Genomic DNA, 15,263 nt, shown 5'->3' on the forward strand with positions numbered 1-15,263 from the left:
TGTAGGCAGTAGCTTTACAGCACCAGCTCCCCAACCTAACTTTGTGCAAAGGCTGAAAGGGGGCAGCATTGTGGAGCAGTGGGCTAAGGCTAAGCCAGTGCCTACAACGCCAGTATCCCACAAAGGAGTGCCATTCTGAGCCCCACTGGCTCCAATTCCAATCCAGCTCCCTGCTAATGCACCTGGGAAGACACCAGGAGATAGCCTAAGTACTTGGGCCCCTGCCACTCCTCTGGGAGACCCAGATGGAGTTCCAGGCTCCTGGCTTCAACCTGAACCAGCTTGGGCTGTTACATTCATTTGGCGGGTGAATCAGAGAACAGAAGATTGATCTCTTTCTCTCCCCCCCTGCCTTTCAAATAAATTAATTAAATCTTAGGAAAAAAAAAAACCTGAAAAATACAAAGTAGTCCAGTGTGCTCCCAAACAACAATTACTTTTTATGTTAAACACAGTAATACAAGTAATTGCTCCAATAACTTAACAATTCTTAAGTGAAAACAATCCATGAGGAAAATGGCTAATATAAAAAATGTCTTCCCTACTGCCTATTTTCACAAATATTTGCAAACACTTGGGTTTCTTGGACATTTTAATTTTTTTAAAGAATGTTTTATTCTTTTTAAGATTTACTTTATTTATTTGAAAGAGTTATAGAGAGAGGTAGAGACAGAGAGAGAAGTCTTCCATCCGCTGGTTCACTCCCCAGAGGGTCGCAATGGCTGGAGCTGAGCTGATTCGAAGTCAGGAGCCAGGAGGTTCTTCCAGGTCTCTCACATGGGTGCAGGGGCCCAAGGACTTGGGCAATCCTCCACTGCTTTCCCAGGCCATAGTGAGAGCTGGATCGGAAGAGGAGCAGCCAGGACTCGAACCAGCGCCCATATGGGATGCTGGCACTTCAGGCCAGGGCTTCAACCCACTGTGACACAACACCAGCCCCAGACATTTTAATTTTAATTTTATTTGAAAAGCACAGAGAGACACAGAGACCTTCTAATCTGCTGGTTCACTCCCCAAATGCCCACAACAGCCAGGGCTGGGCCAGGCCAAAGTCAGGAGTCAGGAACACCATCCACATGTCCCACATGTGTGGATGATCCTGTGCCTGGCTGGGAAACTGCCTTGTCTAGCCCATGCAGGAAGTTAAGAGGGCATGACACACCATGCCTCCCAGGAAACACTCTGGTTGGGGGCTCAACACACTGAGACCCACACATGACTTGACTGCTGGCAGACAGTAGGGACCCCAGGCACATTTCCCCCACCCCCAATTCCTGTTGAGGGGCCTCATGATTGTCAACTAGGTAAACAGCTCCCAGGTGTGGCCCAGACCCATAAGATCACCTGGAAGGCTATGGAGGCTACATGACCTTCAAGCTGATTGGAGAAGCATAGAGGTGCCTGTATCAGCTGTATCCTATGAAATTAGTGTTGCTACCCTGAAGAAGCTACTCCCCTTTGCCTGCCCTATAAAAGCTTGTGCCTGATTGTTAATAAACAGACATGTTCACCGAAACTGTCTCCGGTACTTCTTGTTGAAGAACACTGTCACCCTAGCATCTCAACAGTGTGGCCTCATAGGATGAGCCCACACACATGATTGACAAAGACCCAACTACTTAGGGCCATCACCAGCCTGCGTCCCAGGGGGCACTTAAGCTGGAAGCTGGATTGGAAGCAGAGGAGACAAGACTTGAACCAAGCCAAACTTTTTTTTTTTTTAATCAAACTTTCATTTTATGGCTGCGTTCTTTGTGAGTTTCCTAATATCCAGGTGATCAGAAAAGCTCAACATTTCAAGAACCTTGATTTTAAGGAAATGTGAAACTGATCAGGATGTGGCCACTCAGGAAAATCATTTACTTCAAATGTGGTCCCAAAAAGACCATAACTGCTCTGGAGGCACAGAAGCATATATTTGCAACCACACATCCCCTTATTTATGTAAAATGATTGCATTCACGCACCACATCTGCCTCTAGGTGAGGCATGCAGTGTTCTATCCTACTGTTTGAGTCAGCAAATGCCCAGGAACCTGAATCAGTTTCCCTTGGAAACAGATCCTGAGGCAGAGATTTGATTAACTAAGGTTTACTGGGCAGTGCTCTCAAAAACAAGAATGAGGAAAGCATTCTTACCATATGCAGACGCCTAACTAAGCACAAGGACAACTGAAACAAAATTCCCATCACACCTGCCTAGGAATGGCCTGACAAAGAGCTCCAAACCTCGAAGAACCTTTGTACCAACTCATTCAACTCTTCAATCAACCAGTGATCATGGGATCACCAGACGAGGGGCATAATCAGGGTAAGTCTTCTCTTTTAGTTGAGGCAATTCCTAGAGATACACTGCTGTTTCATCAGCAGGCAACATTCCCAGCACCTTAGGGAAGCCAGTCTCCCCACTAGGCTGGAGCCCATAACATCCACCACACTGAGCTCATCCTCCCTATGCTCACTGCTCCCTCTGAAGTCAAATGTCATGTTGTGAGCTAACATACAGAGGCCCACATGACAAAGAATCAAGGGAGGACTCCAGCCATAGCCAACAAGGCACTGATTCCACAACTACTTGAGTAAGCCTGGAAGCCAATGTATCCTGAGCTGAGCCTTAAGATGACTGCAGTGCCAATCAACACCTTGACTGATCTTCAGAGGACCTAGATAGAACAAAAGGATTAAGCTAAGATGCATACAGATGTCTGCTCCAGGAAGACTATGAGATAATAAATGTTTTTCAGGGTCAGCATTGTGGCCTACTGGTTGCAAAGCCAGCATCCCATAAAAATGCCAGTTCAAGTCCCATTTGCTCAACTTTCCCGCCATTTCACAAATGAACTAGTGAACAGATCTCTCTCTTTCTCTTCAAATAAAATAAAATAAATCTTGAAAAAAATAGAAAATATTAGACAGGCCATGGATGTTGATGTAGATATTTTAAAACCACTTAACGGGCTGAGAATGTGGCAAAGCAGGTTGAGCCTTTGCCTGAAACCTGGTGGGGAAGCTGGTTTGAGACCCAACTACTCCACTTTTGATCAAGCTCCCTGATAGTCTGCCTGGGAAAGCAGAGGAAAATGGCCCAAGTGCTTGGACCCCTGCACCCATGTGGAAGATCTGGAAGAAGCTCCAGGCTGCCCATTGCAGCCATTTGGGGAAGTGAGTCAGTGGACGGAAGATTCCCCCTGCCCCCCTTCTTTCTCTCTCTCTGTAGCTCTGCCTTTCAAATAAATAAAAAATACATTTTTTAAACAACAAAACACTTCACAGCCAACTTTACTTTTAGTTCAGTAGAAATGTTTGCTGCAAGTTTCATTTCCCGTCTACCTCCCTTCTCATGACTGAAGACACTGGATGCTTGGGCAGCATGCTGACAAGCCATGACTGGAACCAGCCTTCAGGGAGGGTGACAGGATAGGCTGACTGCCCAGTGGACATGGCTTTATTCAAGGCCACAGGTTTCTATGGTATTCAGCTTTACATATAGAAAATTTCTTAATGATAAGGAAGATTAAAGGTTAGGCACCTAAATACCTAAATAAAAGGAAGCTCTACTTTTATTCAAACATCTGATTGCATATACAATTCCAAGTGCTCTGTGCATTGAGTATATGAGTATATATAAAGTCGTTTTTAAAAGACATTAGCTAAGTTAAAGATTTTTCATGTGATACACCTCTAAGCCAATTTTCAAGTAATTTCAACTTTATTTCAACCCAAACCAATGATAGGTCCAGATACTCACGGTGGTTTCCTTCCTTCCTTCCTTTTCCTTCCCCTCCCTCCCTCCCTTCCTCCCTCCCTTCCTTCCTTCCTTCCTTCCTAGCTAGCTAGCTAGCTAGCTAGTAGAGTGGCTAAGCAAGATAGAGCATGTGCCCTTCCACCTACTGGTATGCTCCCCAAATGTCCACAACAGCTGGGGCTGAGCCAGGTGAAGGCCAAGAGCCAGGAACTCTATCCAGGTCTCCCACATGAGTGGCAGGGGTCAAGCACATGGCCATCATCTGCTGCCTTCTCAGGCACATCAGCAGGAAGCTCAACCAGAAGTTTAGCAGCTGGGACATGAACTAGCATTCTAATATGGAATGTCAGTGTCATTGGCAGTGGCTTAATCCATTGTACTACAATGCTAGCCCCCAAATAAATAAAATTTTAAAAAAGATTTCTAATTATTAGTTCAGTTTCATCATTAACAGTATACTAGAGTGTTTACCAATTAACCTGGCAGATGAAATGAGGTATTCTGGCTGATTTTAGGCCTATATATTTTTGCAAAATGGACTTAAAAAAGATATATGTTACAGTTCAAATATAAATTACCTCAGTTGTAAAAAAGATAACACAGTAACTTACAAAACATCCTAATAATGCTTCAGTAGTACATTTTAATTTTCAATATACTATCAAGGTAAATATAAAACTCTTGGCTATTTCCAATATTCACTGTTGATAAGGTAAAGTCATGAAAGCTTAGGCTTCAATGTGGCTAGTTCACTCCTCTCCACTTTCTGTCATCAAGCTCTTTTTTTGGCTGCAAAAAAAGCATGGGTAAAAAGAATAAGCCCTGAGAGTATTGTTATGCATAGGAGGATGTAATACCTCTTACAATATGATGAGCTGAGCTTTATAACCAGGACGAATATCAGAAGGCAGTACAGGCATCCATGGAACATGCCTAATACCAGGAGACTAAGAGCTCAGTAATAAGAACTTGACCTAAGGAGGCAGCAGGAATCACAAGGGGAAAGCCAGGTAAAGACAACTAACCAAATGTGAGAGAAGTGTCAGAGATAATCATAATGAAATAAGGACAGGATTATTAGCAAACATAGGACAAAAACCAACGGGCTAGATAGTTACAAAGGAAATAATTCAAAGACTGCAAAGTGATTGGGAAATCTGATGGTAAGAGGGACAAATGTTCAGCATTTCAGGTAAGGAGATCTGTAAGTTCAGAAAACATGAAAAGAGGATGAACTGTGGATATAATTTAGACTTACTTTTGTATCTTTGCATTTCATACATTTATCATAAAACAAATAATAGAGAATATGATACTGGTTCAGAGACAGACAAGTTAACCAATGCAAAACAGAAAGAACAGAAACATGTCAATACATAGCTAGAAACTTGAAACTAGTATAGTGTATCAGTGGTGAAAGAAAGGACTTTTCAGCAATGATGTGGGCAACAGAAATACAACAAGAATGGGAGAGAAGGAAGTTCAACGTCTGACTCATGCCTTACCAAAGAATCACTTCCAGTGGATTCAACAAAGATATGTAAGGCAAAGCTATAAAAACACTTAGAAGATAGTATAAAACAGTATCTACAGGGCAGGCGCTGTGGTGCAGTGTTAAGCCTCCGCCTGCAGTGTCGACACCCTATAGGGCGCCAGTTTGGGTCCTGGCTGCTCCACCTCTAATACAGTTCCGTAACCTACACTCAACTAGAAGATTCAGGAGAGGCTCCTGGCTCTGGCCTGGCCCAGCCCCAGCCAATGTGGCTATTTGTGAAGTGAATTACCTGGATGAAACATCTTGCCCTGACTTTCTCTCCTCTATCTCTGCCTTTCAAATAAATAAATCTTTAAAAAACACACACAACACACACACACACACACACACACACACAAACACAAAAAAGCCAGCAGCTTTCCAATGACAAGGAATAGAAAGATTTCTTAACTAAGAAATAAAATGTAAAATACATAAAGGAGATGATTGGTAAGCTCAACTGCATTAAAATTAGGAACCTCTGTTCATACAAAGATATCACAAAGACACTAAAATATCAAAAATCTATCTCACAGAAAGAGTGAGAGGGGCCAGTGCTGTGGAGTAGTGGGTAAAGCTGCCGCCTGCAGTGCCAGCTGGCTACTCCACTTCCGAACCAGCTCTCTGCCATGGCCTGGGAAAGCATCAGAAGATGGTCCAAGTCCTCGGGTCCCTGTACCCACGTGGGAGACCGAAAGAAGCTCTTGGCTCCGGGCTTTAGATCGGACCAGCTCCAGCTGTTGTGGCCAGCTGGGGAGTGAACCAGCAGATGGAAGACTACCCCTGCCCCCTGCCCTCTGGAGTTCTGCCTTTCAAATAAAGAAGTAAATCTTAAAAAAAAAAAAAAGGGGGGGGGGGTTCAGGCATTTCACACTGGAAATTTCAGTGGTCAAACCCATGAAATGATAGACAATTTCATGGGTAACAGGACAGAGTATATGAAGTCCACAATGACTATCATTTTACAGCAGATTCAAAACTCCTCAGAGGGCTGATAATATCAAATGTTAGAAACGAAAAGACACAGAGCAAATGGAATCCTTATCCTTGCTAATGGGAGTATAAACAGATGCAATAATTTTGAAAATAATTTGGCTTTATCCAATCAAAGTGTTGTACATGTACCCTCAACATAATCCTACCCCAGGGATATACTCCAAATAAACATTCATATTACATGTTAGGAGTAAGCAAGGATAGTCACACTTTTTCAACAGCAAAACAAGACAGAAACAAAACACTACTATCCGGAATCAAAAAATAATTGCAATGAGATTAAAGAGAGGTAATTTACCTAATCGAGAACTATATAATGGTAAAGACAGATAAAGATACACACAACAAAGATCAATTTGAAGAATGCAATGTAGTGTTGATCAATAAAAGTCACAAAAGAATATATTCATGTAATTCCACATGAGAAGATATCAAAAATTTCATAAAGAGATTTAATTAAAAAGAAGCAAGCAGGGGCCAGCACCCCATGTGGACACTGATTCAAGTTCGGGCTGCTCCACTTCCAATCCAGCACCCTGCCTATGTGCCTGAGAAAGCAGTGGAAGATGGCCCAAGTTCTTGTGCCCCTAGACCCCTGTGGGAAACCAAGAGGAAGCTCCTTCCTCTGAATTGGCTCAGCTCCTGCTGTTGTGGCCATTTGGGGAGTGAACCAGCAAATGGAAGATCTTTCTCTAACAGCCCTTCAAATAAAATAAATTTTTAAAAAATGTTTTTTAAATGGTAGCAGACATTTTCCATAAACTTTTTTTTAAAAAAAGATTTTTTTTTTTGTTTGAAAGGCAGAGTTACAGAGAGACAGAGGGAGGGGGAGAGAGAGAGACCTGGGGGGGGGGGGGGACACTTCCATCTGCTGGTTCACTCCCCAAATGGCTGCAAGGGCTGGAGCTGGGTCGATATGAAGCCAGGGGCCTGGAGCTTCTTCCAAGTCTGCCATGTGGGTGCAGGGGCCCAAGACTTAGGCCATTTTCTGCTGTTTTCCCAAGTGCATTAGCAAGGAGCTGGATCAGAAGTGGAGCAGCCAGTAATCAAACCAGTAATGCCCATATGGGATGTTTGCATTGCTGATGTTGGCTTTAGTCCCTTCCATAAACTTTTTGAAGCTCCTCAACATATAATTTAAGAACATGTTTATATTACTTAGGAAGCACACTTGGTAAAATCATGAAGAAAAGAAATGGAAACTAAGAATTAAGACTAAGAAATTATGGGGGGGGGGGGGCGGGGGAGCTGTTGTAATCCATAAACTGTACTTTGGAAATTTATATTAAAAAAAAAAAAAAAAAAGACCAAGAAATGCAGGAGGGAGGAGGGCATGGCCTAAGGAGATATAAAAGGCCACAACATTTAATTTTTAAAGATTTAATTATCTGAGAAGTAGAGTTAGAGAGAGAGGAAGAGACAGAAAAAAAGTCTTCAGTCCGCTAGAAGAAGGCAAAATGAGGAGCATCCAGCCCCTGATGAAGCAGCAGAGAAAGAAGCCAAGTCTGGTTAATATCATTCACCAGGCCGGCGCCGTGGCTCACTTGGTTAATCCTCCGCCTTGCAGCACCATGGCATCCCATATGGCCGCCAGGTTCTAGTCCTGGTTGCTCGTCTTCCAGTCCAGCTCTCTGCCGTGGCCTGAGAGGGCAGTGGAGGATGGCCCAAGTGTTTGGGCTCCTGCACTCGCATGGGAGACCAGGAAAAAGCACCTGGCTCCTGGCTTCGGATCGGCGCAGCGCTGGTCATAGTGGCCATTTGGGGAGTGAATCAACAGAAGGAAGACCTTTCTCTCTGTCTCTCTCTCTCTCTCACTGTCTATAACTCTACCTGTGGGGAGCAACTCGGACTAGACTAAGTTACTGGAATTAAGACTTATTCTATGCATCTGCTCTCCCACAATATGGCGCTGGGAGAGAAGAAAACAGCTTCTACACAGCTGCCTCCAGTTCAGCCAATAAACTGTAGGACTTGCTCCTGATTGGAGGAGAGCAGCGTACTCGGCGTGTGGGCAGCCGAGTTGGGATTGGCGGAGGAGGACTATAAAGGAGGAGAGAGACGGCATGCACCAGGAACATCTAAGGGGAACATCTAAGGGAACACCTGTGCAGCCCCTGAGCGAGCCGGCCGGCGGTGTGCCGCTCCCCTGCGGAAGTGGGGAAAGTGGCCAGGGGGAACCGCCCTTCCACGGAGGTGGAAGGGACAGTAGCCAACCCGGGAAGAACCAGCAGCAAACCCGGGGAGGGCCGAGCAGACGAAAGAACAGCACAGGGTCCTGTGTCGTTCCTCCATGAAGAGGGGGAGCGACATAATGGTGCCGTGACTCGGATATGAAGCCTAGGCAGGGCTTAGTGTCGTTCCTCCACGAAGAGGGGGAGCGACACTACCTGTCAAATAAAAAAAAATGTTTAAAAAAAAAAAGTATCATTCATCATGTGTTATTAGTGGTCCTGTCTCCCTTCTTATACAATCCAGAGAAATATTTTTATCAACTATTTTATAAATTCAAGTTTTTAGTAGCTCTGGAAACATTTTTAAGAAGGAGAGAAGCGTGGGGCCGGCACTGTGGCGCAGTGGGTTAACACCCTGGCCTGAAGCGCCGGCATCCCATATGGACGCCTGGTTCTAGTCCCGGTTGCTCCTCTTCTGATCCAGCTCTCTGCAATAGCCTGGGAAAGCAGTGGAAGATGGCCCAGATCCTTGGGCCCCTGCCTTCGCAGCTCCAGCCATTGCGGCCAACTGGGGAGTGAATCAATGGATGAAAGACCTCTGTCTCTCTGCCCCTCCTTCTCTCTCTGTGTAGCTGTTTCAAATAAATAAATCTCTTTAAAAAAAAAAAAAAAAGGAGAGAAGCCCACCTCATCCGATTTTTTAAGTGTAAATGATTTTCTTTAAGAGTTGAAATCATTTGCTGGTTGTTTATTTTTGACACAACCAGAAAAGAGTGGCATATTGAATTACGGGAGGCTTTGACTGTCTTGGGTATGAGCTGAACATTCCATAAGTGTGGGTAGTTTTTATATCCTACAATACAACACATACTAAATGGCAATCTGGAGTCTCAGTTGTGCATTTGATTTGTCTTGAGCATCTTCACTCATGTCTCCTGTGTGGTTTAGATTTGTTTCCTACAGAAAGTCTCTCCATGATGCTGTCAGAACCATGTGCACTCTGTAACACCTTGGTTACGGCAGTGCATTCTCCTAATGATGTTGTTAATGCACTCCGAAAGACTGAGAATTTAAGGATGTCGTGTATATGATAATAAGTTGCAGATGGGTGAGATTTATGTAACAGCAACATTTGAGGATACTCATACTTGATAGCCACTTAAGGAAGAGTTGTTTCCAAATCTGAAGCTGGAAAGTCACTAGAATAACTTTTTAAAAAAGAATGACAATTAAAAAGAAGTGGCCCAATAACGGACGTGTGCTTCAGTTCATCCACATCATACATCTCTTCTAAGTCTCAGGGGTGCCTTCCATCTCTCTCTTTGCTAGACTTAAGATAAAACTTACACACAGATACTAAACAGTAAAAGAGAAACTACTCCTACTGGCCCTATCAGATAATATGGTACAATGGTTTGGGCAGTATAATAAATGATATTTTAGAAAAATAAGAAAAAGATTTAATTCATCCTTTCCTTTCCATACACAATATACAGTATAAGAAGATGTAGGGGCCAGCACTGTGATGCAAAAGGTTAAGCCTCCGCCTGCAATGCCGACATCCCATATGGGTGCCAGTCCCAGCTGCTTTCCTTTTGATCCAGCTCCCGGCTAATGGCTTAGGAAAGCAACAGAAGATGGTCCACGTCCTTGTGGTCCTGCACCCACATGAGACACCTGGATGAAGCTCCTGGCTTCGATCCAGATCAGCTCTGATTATTGCGGCCATTTGAGGAGTGAACCAGCAGATGGAACATCTCTATCTTGGCCTTTCAAATAAATAAATAAATAAATAAATAAATAAATAAATAAATAAATCTCTCTCTCTCTCTCTCTCTCTCTCTCTCTCTATATATATATATATATATATAAAGCAAGATGTAGAAACTTCAGTATCCAGCAGTGGTCAGGGTGGGAACCCCAAAGATAAAACCTAAGAAACTCGGCCGGCGCCACAGCTCACTAGGCTAATCCTCCGCCTAGCGGCGCCGGCACACCGGGTTCTAGTCCCGGTTGGGGCTCCGGATTCTGTTCCGGTTGCCCCTCTTCCAGGCCAGCTCTCTGCTGTGGCCCGGGAGTGCAGTGGAGGATGGCCCAGGTGCTTGGGCCCTGCACCCCATGGGAGACCAGGAAAGCACCTGGCTCCTGGCTCCTGCCACCAGATCAGCGCGGTGCGCCGGCCGCGGCGGCCATTGGAGGGTGAACCAACGGCAAAGGAAGACCTTTCTCTCTGTCTCTCTCTCTCACTGTCCACTCTGCCTGTCAAAAAAAAAAAAAAAAAAAAAAAAAAACAAACAAACAAAACACACACAACTAAGAAACTGAACTGCAATAAATACAATTCTTTTTTTAGATTTATTTATTTATCTGAAAGTCAGAGTTACACAGAGATAGAAGGAGAGGTAGAGATAAAGAGAGAGAGACAGAGGTCTTCCATCCACTGGTTCACTCCTCAAGTGGCCGCAATGGCAGGAGCTGCGCTGATCTGAAGCCAGGAGCCAGGAACCTCCTCAAGGTCTCCCACACGGGTGCAGGTGCGCAAGGACCTGGGTCATCCTCCACTGATTTCCCAAGCCAAAACAGACAGCTGGATTGGAAGTAGAGCAGCCAGGACTTAAACCGACGCCCACACGGGATGCTAGCACTGTAGGCGGCAGCTTTACCCACTACGCAATAGCGCCAATAAAAACTATATAATTAGAAATTTTGCTACCACTAAAAAGAAGCAGACTGTCACCATACCAACCATGTGAACACAGAATGTCTAATTAAAAAGTTGAGTGTATTAAAGAAGAAAAACAAGCAGGTTATATTAAAGGCGGGAGAACCAACAAAGTACTGGATAATATCATGAAAAAAAAGAGGCCAATGAAAACAAGCAATTCAAATATCTAAATCACAAGTTTTCTAAAAATTATATAATAAATACAGTAAAAAAATTAATAAAATGAACTTACCCCTGAAGTAAATGAAGTTACTAGCTGTTGAATAAATGTCACTCGAAAGCAGTCTCTTGGCTTTTTCTTACACAGCGGGCAACTTTCCTTTTAAATTCTCCATTTCTGTCTTCCCTCCATTCTTTCTGTATATAAAAACATAAAGATTTTATAGAAACTCCTTATAATCTTTAAGTTTTAAAATAATCTTTTAATAATTTATGTTCTTTAAATGTAAAGGTTGATAAAGTACATAAGTCAAATAATAACTTTTGCAAGGCTCTCTGCTGAAACATAGTAGCAGAAATCTCTTAGGCGAGCTACCTCAAGTCTCTTCCAAGAAGAACACAGTTTTGGGACCAGCGCTGTGGCATCAGTGGAGTAAGCTGTGGTCTGCAGCACTGGCATCCCATATGGGCGCCAATTCAAGTCCCCGCTGCTCTACTTCCAATCTAGCTCTCTGCTATGACATGGGAAAGCAGTATAGGATGCCCTAAGTCCTTGGGCCCCTGCACCTGCATAGGAGACCCAGAGTAATCTCCTGGCTCCTGGCTTTGGATCGGCGCAGCTTCGGACGTTGCGGCCAGCTGGGCATTGAATCAGTGGGTGGAAGAACTCTCTTTCTCTCTGCCTCTGCCTTTCAAATAAATAAATCTTTTTTTAAAAAAATCTATAATATACAAGTGAGACATTTAGACTACTTGAACAATACAACTCTCCCTATTGAAAAAAATCAGACAAAAAATGTCTCCTATGTATGGCGAATGGGTGGGATGCATTACATAGAGTAAGTGCTATTTCTCATGGAGGAGAAGCAGATGACAGTACACTATCATTGCTAGACATATATAAATGGAACACAAAATAGCACTGGCACAGTTTCACAGGAGAAGAAAACTGATTTTACTTAAAGGCAAAATACTGCAGGAGAAGGAACTTCTCATGAAAATGCGCACCCAGCCTGTTTTTTATTTATTTATTTTTTGAATGTCAATCCATTTAAGGATAGTGAAAACAGACATCCTCAATCCTGTCTTGGACAAACAGACTCAAAATTGGTTTTGCCCTCAAACCACTCACTGTATAAACTGGGATAAATTATAATGCTGACATGAACAAAGACTACCACGGAACCAAAAAAAAAGGGAACTGCAGCGGGCATCTGGTACCAGTTAATGACCACATCCTGTCAGAGGCCTGAGTCTGAGCCTTGGCTCCTCTTCTCATTCCAGCTTCCTGCTAATGCTCTCTCTGGAGGAAGTGGTAAAGTACTTCAGTCCCTGCCAACCCATGTGAGAAACTCAGTTCCAGGCTCCTGGCTCCTGCCTGGCCCAGCCCACAATGTGGGCGTTTGGGGAAAGAACCAGGAAATAGCAGATTCCTCCCCTGCCTCCTTCTGTATGTATGTTGTGTATGCATGGATGTGTCTGCCTTTTAAATAAAGTAAGGGGCCGGCGCTGTGGCTTAGTGGATAAAGCCTCCACCTGCATTGCTGGCATCCCATATGGGCGCTGGTTTGAGTCCCCGCTGCTCCACTTCCGATCCAGCTCTCTGCTATGGCCTAGGAGAGCAGAAGATGGCTCAAGTCCTTGGGCCCCTGTATCCACGTGAGAAACCAGGAAGAAGCTCCTGGCTCCTGGCTTCGGATTGGTGCAGCTCCAGCTGTTGTGGCCAAATGGGGTGTGAACCAGTGGATGAAAGACCTCTCTCTCTCTCTGCCTCTCCTTCTCTCTGTATATAACTCTGACTTTCAAATAAATAAATCTTTTTATAAAATAAGATAAAATGAACATTAAATTAAATTTTTTTAAAAGAAGGGAATTAAACCAGGTCAGATAAAGAGTCTTTCAGGAATCATCAGGACTGACTGGGAAAGAAAGTTTTGAACATTTTTGGGGGAAATAGAAGAACATGAATGTAAACTGGGCATTGGACTATCTTAGCTAATTACAGTAAATCTGGTTAGGTAAAATAACGCTCCTCTAGTTATATAGAAGAGTGGACATTTGCTAAAATATTATGGGTAAAGTGTCATATATGAGTAATGTCTATAATTACCTCATTTTCACTTTTAAGGAAAAGGAGGAAGAGGGCAATTTCAGTCAAATGGAGAAGGACAGTTTCAAGAAAAAGATCACTAAAAACAGCATTCCAGCAGACAGAGGTAAGACCGAGGGCAGGCAGACAGGGAGATTGACCATGATATAGGTAAGTAAGGGCTCGAGTGAATTGCAGGGGCTGGAAAGAAGTTTAGACAGACTTACACAATAAGACTGACATTCTCGGAGACGTGACTGTACAAGGGTGACTTCTAAGTGAAGGGTAGATGGTGGTTCCTAAGCTAACACTGCTGTCTGTTGAGTCTACTGTGTAACAGGTAAATTAGCAGGGAAGTGATATTATCACACCCATATTATACAGGGGAAACAGCAAAAAAGGGGGTGGATACCATGGTACAACATGTTAAGCTACCATTTGGGACACTGGCATCCCATATATGGAGTGACAGCTAAAGTCCTGGCTACTCCACTTCCAATCCAGGTCCCTACAAATGTGCATGGGAGGCAGCAGGATGGAGCAGCTCAGCCCCAGCTATAGCAGTCACATTTGGGGGAGTGAACCAGCAGGTAGACGATCTCTCTCTTTCTCTGTGTTATTTTTTCAAATAGATAAATAAATCTTATTACAAGAATAGTAAAAAGTAGTTATGTTTACCTCTTTGCTCTCCTGAGACCCTCACAAAACAACCATACTGGAATTTTTTTAAAAAGGTATAAACTGGGGCTGGCATTGCAGGGTAATAGGATAAGCCTCCACCTGGGGCACCAGCATGGTGCCGGTTTGTGTCCAGCCTGCTCCTTTTCCAATCCAGTTCTCTGTTGTGGCCTTGGAAAGCAGAAGATGGCCCAAATGCTTTGGACCTCGAGCTGCGTGGGAGACCCTGGAGAAACTCCTGGCTTCAGATCAGCCCAGCTCCAGACACTGTGGCCATTTGGGGAGTGAACCAACGGATGGTTATCTGTGCCTCTCTCTCTGTAACTCTGTCTTTCAAATAAAATAAAGTCTTTAAAAATAAATAAAATGTGCCATAAAGAAGAGGAAGCAGTAGTTGGGCAAGTCTCATTGGAACTCAATAATGGGAGAGAGGATTTATGAAACATTCCTGAAGAAGCTACATTTCTAAGGGGCAAATCTGAGAAATGCCTGCGGTAGAAGTGCAGCTGGGGACAGCCGCTGTGGTGTGGTGGGCTAGGCCTCCACCTGTGGCACCGGCATCCCATATGGGCACAAGTTCATGTCCTGGCTGCTCTTCTTTCAATCAAGCTGTGACCTTTGCTGTGACCTGGGAAAGCAGTAGAAGATAGCTCAAGTCCTTGGGTCCCTGCACCCTCGTGGGAGACCCGAAGAGGCTCCTGGCTCTGGAAAGGAACAGCTCCAGCTGTTGTGGCCAACTGGGGAGTGAACCAGAAGATGGAGGACCTACCTCTTTCTCTTTCTCTTTCTCTCTCTCTCTCTGCCTCTCCTTCTCTCTGTGTAACTCTGACTTTCAAATAAATAAATAAATCTTATTTAAAAAAGAAGGATTTACTTTAATATTTGAACGTCACAGTAACAGAGAGAGAGAGAGAGAGAGAGATTTTTCCATCCACTGGTTCACTCTCCCCAAATGGCTACCGGCTGCAACAGCCATGAGTGGGCCATGCTGAAGCCAGGAACCAGGAACTTCCTCTGAGACCCTCATCAATTATGAGACATTCCTCCAGGATGAGGCTTCTGGGCAGAAGGACATCAGCCAAGGCAAAAAAGGAAGAAATGTGATCCAGGAAACAGAAATGAGACCCACTGTGGAAAAGCAGTGGAGGGGAAACGTAAGCAACACAG

The 15,263-nt window shown here is 44.0% G+C and overlaps 1 protein-coding gene across 8 annotated transcripts in view; it reads right to left on the reverse strand.

The window, feature by feature from the left end:
- UBE2G1 (ubiquitin conjugating enzyme E2 G1) overlaps positions 1-15,263 on the reverse strand; it is a 102,024-nt gene that overhangs the window by 3,736 nt on the left and 83,025 nt on the right. For 6 of the 8 annotated variants that reach the window (XM_070061254.2, XM_017348822.4, XM_070061250.2 and 3 more), the window contains one exon: positions 11,403-11,527. In XM_070061254.2, the coding sequence (XP_069917355.1) occupies positions 11,441-11,527 (87 nt within the window). In that variant the 3' untranslated portion in view covers positions 11,403-11,440. Of the gene's footprint in view, positions 1-10,781; positions 11,033-11,402; positions 11,528-15,263 lie in introns of those variants that run through there. The other 2 variants (XM_089318242.1, XM_089318241.1) reach the window with 1 other exon arrangement.

Source organism: Oryctolagus cuniculus, chromosome 17 (genome assembly GCF_051225735.1).
Source record: "Oryctolagus cuniculus isolate XC-2025 breed Fujian yellow rabbit chromosome 17, ASM5122573v1, whole genome shotgun sequence".
Lineage (NCBI taxonomy): Eukaryota > Metazoa > Chordata > Mammalia > Lagomorpha > Leporidae > Oryctolagus > Oryctolagus cuniculus.